Here is a 7,428-nt window from a genome sequence, read left to right as displayed (position 1 = left end):
GACGGGAATAAGCATTAATCCGTTTAGTAGGTCAAAATTAGATCACTAATCCGTTTACTAGGTAAAAAATAGATTAAGCCGGGCACCTTTTATCAAAGAAAACAAGATATTGTAAAACCCAGGGACAGACGAAAGAATTTACCGAGATCGACGCGGTGCCTTTCCCCGCCCTCCCGCGTCACCCCCCGCGAGGCTATGGGGAGGAACCCTACCACGCGACCGCCAACTCCTTTCCCCGCCCCCTCTTCCTCCCTCACCGCCGCCAGAGGGCGCGGCCGGGCAAAGCCTGGCCGGCGTCGGCGATTCCTCCTTGTTCCCCCTCCCAGCGGCCTTGGCACGGGCCGACGCGGCTGGATCGGGGTGCCTCGCTGTCCCAGGGCACTGCGGCGCGGCTGCATGGTGATGGCGCTGCGCGTGGCGGTGGCGCGGTGGGCTGGGCGTCGGAGGGTCTGCTGGTGCGTGGAGCGGCGGGGGCGGCGAGCGCTTGGTGCGCGTGTTCATGGCGGCAGGCGGATCTGGCATGGCGGCGGTCGCGACGAGGCAGGCCGTCGGTGGCGGGGTCCAGTGTGGCCTTGGCCGGCTCTTGGCTTGGCGCAGTGGTGGTGCGGGTCGCGGGCGACAAGGATCTGCGGGCGGCCGCCCCAGCCCTGGTTCGGGCTGGTGGGGGTGGCGGTGCAGTGGTGGTGGCTGGCGGGGCGTGTTGGTCGAGTCTGCTCCGGAACCTTCCTGGTCTGGCGCTCGGACATTGGCGGACGCCGCGAGAAGGCATCTCCGGTGAGCTTCCTTGGTTGCGGCTGCGGGTTGATTTGGTTGCCTCGTCGGCAGGCGTGCGGTTGCCGATGGCTACGTGGAGATGTGTGTCAGCTACCATGGTGGGGCGACATGGGGGTGCTCGCGGGGGAGCTTGGTAGGAGGGATAGGTGGCCTTGATGCGGTCGTGCCACCTATCGCTGGCACGGTTTGCTGGTCCGGATGTGTCCGCTCCTCCTTCTCCCCCTTTCCTCGTGTTCGGCGAGGCGCTTGGTTGGAGGGATGGGTGCATCGATGCGGCCGCGCAACCTATCGCCGGCACGGTTTGCCGGTCCGGATTCGTCCTCTCCCCTTTCTCCCCCTTTCCTCTTCCGCAGTCGGGTTGGCGCAGGTTTACCAGCGGAGCGTCTGTGGGTGGTTCTGTCAGTCGAGGGTCGTCGGTTGGTCCAAAGCTGGGGCCTTCGTGTAGGTCTCGGGGTTGTCTGGTTGCAGGACGGCGGCTCTGGCGGCGGGAGGCGCGAAGTGTGTGGGCGGAGCGTGCGTCTCATATGCGGCAGGCAACCATGGCCACATGGATGGCGTGGTTGTGAGTGGTTGACGGAGTTAAGGTTCACCGGTGGGGTGTGAGCGCCGGGGTACACCACTTGTCCAGGCCTTTGACTGGCCAACGGTGGTGGTGTCTGTTGCCGTCGTACACTTTCTGGAGGCTCTATGGCGGCGTTCCCACTCTTGTCGTATTTTTTTTGATAGAAAGACTGTAAGGGAACCCCTACAGTATAATTGATGCAACAAATCCAAATTGCAAGTATCGTGCCTTGAACCTGGGTGGGTGGGAGGCATCAGCCCTTTCCCACCACTAGGCTATGCCTTAGTCTGCCACTCTTGTCGTATTGCTCTCGGTGAAAACCTGATCTTCGTTGATCGAGCAGTGGCGGCTATCCATGGTCGTATCCTTCTTGGAGGCACCGCTTCTGAGGCCTGGCTTCGTTGTGGTCCAGTTCATTGCTCTATTGTTTGTCGATGGGGTGGTGTGTCGGTGTCTGGCACCTTTATATCTTGTCTTGGGTGTGTGTGCATTTTTCGTATCTCGGATGTATTCAGTGATGATTGCTTTATAATATAAAGCGGGGAAGCCTTTTTGGGTAAAGAAAACAAATGAAGGAGACAAGCAGTTGCCCTGAAGTATCTTCCAGGAAATTAGAGCATGTACATTTTAGAAGAACTTGTGCATTCGCATATGCAAGCTCCAGGTAAAATCTCCTTTCCCCGATCCTCTCACAGTTTTCACATTTCATTACCTTGTTAGCTCCTTTGTTGTACTCCATACAGCTACTCGAAATCTAGAACATGACAGAAAATTGTCAAGAAAAAAAACCTAGACGCTCTAGAGCAGCAGTTAACAAGCTCATTCTCTCCACCCTAGCTAGTAGCTACACCCTGCAAGCTTCGTCCTGCACCTTGGCGCCGTCGAGCGTGGCGCTCTCCTCGGCGTCATAGCTGGCGTGCACGCTGTAGAGCACGTAGACGAGCACGGCGGCCGCGGAGAAGAAGCCGAACCGGACGTAGGATGGGCGGTCCAGGGAGCCGAGCAGGAAGACGTTGAGGAACACGGAGGCCGCGGGCACCCACGGCATGCCCGGCACGCCCCAAAGCTCGGGCGTGTGCGCCTGGGGCACCAGCGCCTGGAACGCGCCGACCATGGCCACCGCCGCCGCGCCGCACGCCGACAGGAGCCCGACCCTGGTGCGGCCGCCCTCCGGCGCCAGCTTCCACACCAGCGTGAAGGAGAGCGCGATGAGGGAGAAGGCAAGGAGAAACGCGAGGGTCGGCCATGCGCTGGGCTGCCGGTCCCCGGATTCGGTGCCGCTGCCGGTTGGGCCCACGACGTAGCGGCGGTATACGACGGCGTTGGACACCATGTAGAAGACGAAGAGCGTGCCGATGCAGACGAGGTTGAGGAGGATGTCCAGCTCCGTGAAGAGCGCCAGGGCAGCCGTCAAGAGTCCTGCGAGGAGGAACATCACATTGTCAATACAATACAAAAAAAGTCAAAATACATGAAGAAAACTAAGGAAAAGTGACATTGTCGTGCTACTAATAATCAGGTTAAAACTTCCTTTGCATGATACCCGTGTCTACACTCTCTATAATACTCCTACTATTAGCGTCGCGGGTTGTCCATGGAAACGGCTTCCCAGCCCGGAAAGTCCAAGAAGAAAGGCGAGGTTGTCGCTCGCTAGTCGCTAATCGCTTTCGCCCGCCGTTATGATGGTCACGGAAAGGAACCATGACATTGTCGTTGCTGGAGTACTCGGTCATGAATTCTTCCCGAAGAAACCATGGTGCCCGTGAAGCTGGTCAAAAGTGAAGGGAAACAGTTGGAAGGACGGCGAGCGATACGTACCGAGGAAGGCTGAGGCGTTGACGGGGGTGGCGGTCTTGGGGTGCACCTTGGCTAGCCAGGCGGGCATGACGCCGGAGCGGCCGATGACGCACAGGTACCTGGCCTGACCCAGCATGGCCACCATGAGCGACGTCAAGATGCCGAGGCTGGCACCGGCCCCGATCACGTTGGACACCCAGCCCCATCCGTCGCTCCCCCTGAAGGCCCCCGAGAAGGGCGCCTCCGTGTCGATCTGAAAACACCACACACAACAGTTGAGCTCGAGCTAGCAGTAGCAGGTCAAATACTGTCAGATTCTGTCGCTGATCATGGCATGGCATAGGTTACCAAGAAAGAAAAGAGAATAGGATAAAGGCAAAAGAAATTGCGTGCACATAGATCATGCTTTACTACCCTGTGCTGTGCTAGAAAGCGTATTTGGGCCGGCCGTCCTGCGACGGCGACAGCAGATTCATCCCGAAAAACCACATGACCAACATCCCAAAAAGGGACGAGGCAAAGGTAGAAAGGAAAAAGGCAACAAGAATCGTCTTGCTGCCACTGGCATCAATCTCCTGTTCTAATACAGCTCCTACAGTCCTACTACTATAAGCTATAGCAACCTCATCCACCTTAGGCAATATATTCCAAGAATCATCCTCACCTACACAATCATATCATTCATAGGTGGTGAGATCTCTTCTCTTCTAGTAGGCGGGCGAGACCCAAAAGTAGACTAGGATGAGTAACGTGCATCATCCGTATGCCCATGCTGCCTACATAAGAATCTTAAAAACAAAGAAGATAGATAAATGGTTCTCACCGCGTCGTATGGGAGGAGCATGGACATGGAGGCGGCCATGAGGCAGTAGAGCACGGTGACAATGATAACGGACCCCGAGACGCCGATGGGGATGTCGCGCGCGGGCCGCTCCACCTCTTCAGCCATGGTGGACACGGCGTCGTAGCCGATGTAGCTCAGGTACACCATGGCCGCGCCGCTGAAGACGCCGCCGACGCCGTTGGGGAAGAAACCGCCCGGGTGGGCCGGGTCGGCGGGGTGGGTCAGGTTGCGCGCGTCGCCACGCCAGAAGCCCATGACGATGATGAAGAGGATGAAGGCCACGTGCACGGCCGTGAGGACCATGTTCACCTTGGAGCTCTCTTTGGTGCTGCCATCGCATCGCAGACAGGAAAACAGTGTCATACTTGTGCCAGGAATATGTGCTCCCACCATGTTTCTATCTAGGAAAACAAAAAAGAATCTCTCGGACTTGTTTGAACTTCACAGGAAACGGAATCAAGTACATGTATGTAGGGGTACTAGAGAATCTAAAGGAGTGGTTCCCTTGTGAGATTCTTTCTTTGCTCTGGAGAAAAGCTTGTTCACAATTGCCTCACAAGACATTCGATTGCGAAAGGTGGGAAAAGCTACAGCAGCGAGCGACCGAGAGGACCCTTTTCTGTCTTGCGGAACAAAATCTCGAAAAAAATAATCTTAATGGCTACAACTAGAGCAAATCGAACCTTGTAAAATCTAGCAAAAAGTAAAGTGACATTTGCATCGGCTTTTTTACAAGATTGACTGACACTGGCAACAGACAGGGTGTGGGGCCCGATTTCAGTCAACGGTCATGCAAAACGCACTGTAGTCAACAGTCATGCAAAACACACAGTACCGAGAGACGCGGCAAGAGACCAGAGAAGGCTGACACTTGCAAGCAAAGCCAAAATGATTTCTTTATTAGGAGTATATTATAATGAAAACAAATATTGTAGTACAGGATGAGTAGTACCTGTAGCAGATGCAGACGGAGATGAGGAGGATGACCCCGACGGCGACGAGGTCGACCTGGTTGAAGCCGTTGGGGAGGCCCGGGACGGCGATCCGCCACTTGCTGGGCGCGTCCACGCCGACCGCCGTGCCCATGTAGGCCGTGAAGCTGCGCGCCACGGCGGCGTTGGAGAAGACGTACTCCATGATGAGGTTCGCCCCCGTCAGGAACGCAGCGAATTCCCCTGCACACAAACAAACAATCAGCTCTCTGGCTGCAACCGGCGGCGGGGCTGCTGTGAAGAAGATCTTTTACTCTGAGATGAGAGAGTTAGCTAGGCCCCATATGCATCTGGGCCAAAAGGCCAAACCAACCGTTTTGGGACGCGAGAAAGCGACCTCCCAACATTATTTCCTGGATATGGATGTGTACGTGTGCGTGCGATAAAATTTGTTGGAAGTCGCAATCCCAATTTTTTTTCCTTTCTTTAATTGCTCCCGTTGGACTCGCGAGTTTCTTCTACTCTCCTAAATCTCAATCCAAATTCAGCTGACAGCGAGACGTGCATACGCAGTACCCCAGTACGTACGTACGTACAAAGGATTTAGGTTTTCTACTATTGGAACAGCATCGCAGGTGATCTGTCTGAATCTGAATTTTATTTTATCAGCAGGCAGGGCACAGCGACAGCAGGAACAGCGGCATCGTGTTCATGCCGCGAAGACGACACCTCTCGCCTACGCATTTAATACGCGCAAAAGGAGCCTGCTTTTTGGGCAACTGGACAAACCAAAGACAACGGGGAAACCCAAACCACAAAGTATACACATGAAGCAAGATGTATAGATAACTATCGAATAGTTAAGGATGGATGCGATTTTTCCCCAATATGTGACGTACTCCGATCGCACCAACGGAGCGAGTGAGAGCAAAATACTCATGGGATAAACAAATCTTAGATGGTATGACAAGAAACGAGCAGATTATTATATATAATTGATGGTTGGTTTAATGGCGTTATTCGGGTCATGATCTCGGCATGATTGGGGGGCCGGGGCCGGGGCCAGCGAGCTCACCGAAGGTGACGCGGAGGTAGCTGAAGGCGCCGCCGGCGACGGGCATGTCCACGGCGAACTCCGTGTAGCAGAAGGCGGAGAGCAGGGCGCAGAGGCCGGCAATGGCGTAGGAGACGACGACGCCGGGGCCGGCGTGGAGCCTCGTGGCGCGCCCGGTGGTGACGAACACCCCGGCGCCCACCATGCCGCCGAGACCAAGCCCCACGAGGTCCGGCCACCGCAGCGCACGCGCCATCGGAGCCCCCGACCGCGCGCGCACGCGGCTCATCTCTTCTCCCGGCGCCGTCGCCGCGCACGCGCGCCGTGCCAGCCGCCGCGGCGTCTGCGACAGGGCCCGCCCGTACGAGCGCAGGCTCGAGAACGAGCCCCCGTCGGGGCCGCCCTGATCGGAGTCCGGCGTCATCAGTGCGCCCTTGTCCATGGCCGTGAGGATCCAAGTGCCACTCCAGAAATTGCGCCGGGGCGGCGGGGTGTGGCTTTCGTGAGGGGGGCTGGAGAAGAAACGGAAGGTGAGGCGTGGAGAGTGAGGGGTCCGAGAGCACGGTTTATAAAGAGAGAACCCAGACGAGCGGGAGGGTTGACGGTGTTTTGGACGCGGAGGAGCATTTTCTTATATAAAAATAATAAGAGAAGTCTGCTGAAGAAATATGAAAAATACTACTGTACCAGAAAATAGATACCCCTCCCTTCACAAATAAATGAAGTTGTGGATATTTTAATATGAAATAGATGTACATATGAACTGAAATTAGTGAACTATCACACTAAAAGTGTCTACATACATCTGATTCACAAAAAATATGACATCTTATGTTACATTTTTTAAATAATACTATGTTAGTTATTTTCGAACGGAGGGAGTATCTGTGAACCGAGGGAGTGCTTTTCAGTCATCTAGAAAATAATAGGAAAAACCACAAAAATATCTACTATTAAAAGTGAGTTGGTGACTATAACACACAGACAACCGGCAAACAATCTTAATAAATAGGGGCAACAATCAAGAGATCAATCATGAGTTAGTAAAATAAAGTAGTAGGTCACTAGCCAATTGAGGGCCTCTTTGATTCATAGGATTGTGAAAACGTAAGAATAGGGTAAGTATAGGAATGGGGTGGCAATGCCCACTTAATTCTACAGGATTAGTAAGGGGTATTTGATGTCACGGGAAATAACAAAAAAAATTGTAAAAAAAGGTTGAAGTGGATGGTAGATTTCTGTGAAATTTAGTACAAAAATTTCATAGACAAAATTCCTAGATCCGATCCTATGAATCAAAGAACAAGCATAGAAAAAATGCCTAAGCATTTCAATCCTTCAAAAAATCTTATAGAATTTCTTTGAATAAAAGAGCCCTGAGATCTTCTCTAGTACTGATTCTTTCTTTCTCTAAAGCAGGCGAGGGGACGGCTTGCTAGAAGGGCGTCACAGCGGCGACGACAAT

General features: G+C 54.0%; 1 protein-coding gene across 2 annotated transcripts; it reads right to left on the bottom strand.

Annotated features, from left to right (window-relative positions):
• Window positions 1-1,872: 1,872 nt before the first annotated feature.
• Window positions 1,873-6,493, bottom strand: LOC123111134 (cationic amino acid transporter 6, chloroplastic). Of its 2 annotated transcripts, none has more exons than XM_044531824.1 (5): window positions 5,985-6,493; window positions 4,930-5,152; window positions 3,957-4,305; window positions 3,155-3,386; window positions 1,873-2,755 (listed from the first exon to the last, which is right to left on the bottom strand). In XM_044531824.1, the coding sequence occupies exons 1-5, from the start codon at window positions 6,403-6,405 to the stop codon at window positions 2,181-2,183; spliced, it is 1,800 nt and encodes a 599-aa protein (XP_044387759.1). In that variant the 5' UTR covers window positions 6,406-6,493; the 3' UTR covers window positions 1,873-2,180. The 2 variants fall into 2 exon arrangements, with proteins under 2 accessions (XP_044387759.1, XP_044387760.1); XM_044531825.1 differs by lacking the exon at window positions 5,985-6,493 and adding an exon at window positions 5,224-5,529.
• Between the last annotated feature and the right edge of the window lie 935 nt (window positions 6,494-7,428).

Source organism: Triticum aestivum, chromosome 5B (assembly GCF_018294505.1).
Source record: "Triticum aestivum cultivar Chinese Spring chromosome 5B, IWGSC CS RefSeq v2.1, whole genome shotgun sequence".
Classification (NCBI taxonomy): Eukaryota; Viridiplantae; Streptophyta; class Magnoliopsida; order Poales; family Poaceae; genus Triticum; species Triticum aestivum.
The sequence above is the reverse complement of the archived record's forward strand: the minus strand, read 5'-3'. Positions and strand labels throughout refer to the sequence as shown.

What these genes read in the sequence shown, in the direction of transcription:
- LOC123111134 (XM_044531824.1), bottom strand. Translation starts at nt 6,405, where the DNA reads ATGGACAAGGGCGCACTGATGACGCCGGACTCCGATCAGGGCGGCCCC. An exon ending in CTACCTCCGCGTCACCTTCG is followed by an intron (nt 5,153 to 5,984) that starts GTGAGCTCGCTG and finishes GTTTGTGTGCAG; the next exon opens with GGGAATTCGCTGCGTTCCTG. An exon ending in TGCTCCTCCCATACGACGCG is followed by an intron (nt 3,387 to 3,956) that starts GTGAGAACCATT and finishes TGGTGTTTTCAG; the next exon opens with ATCGACACGGAGGCGCCCTT.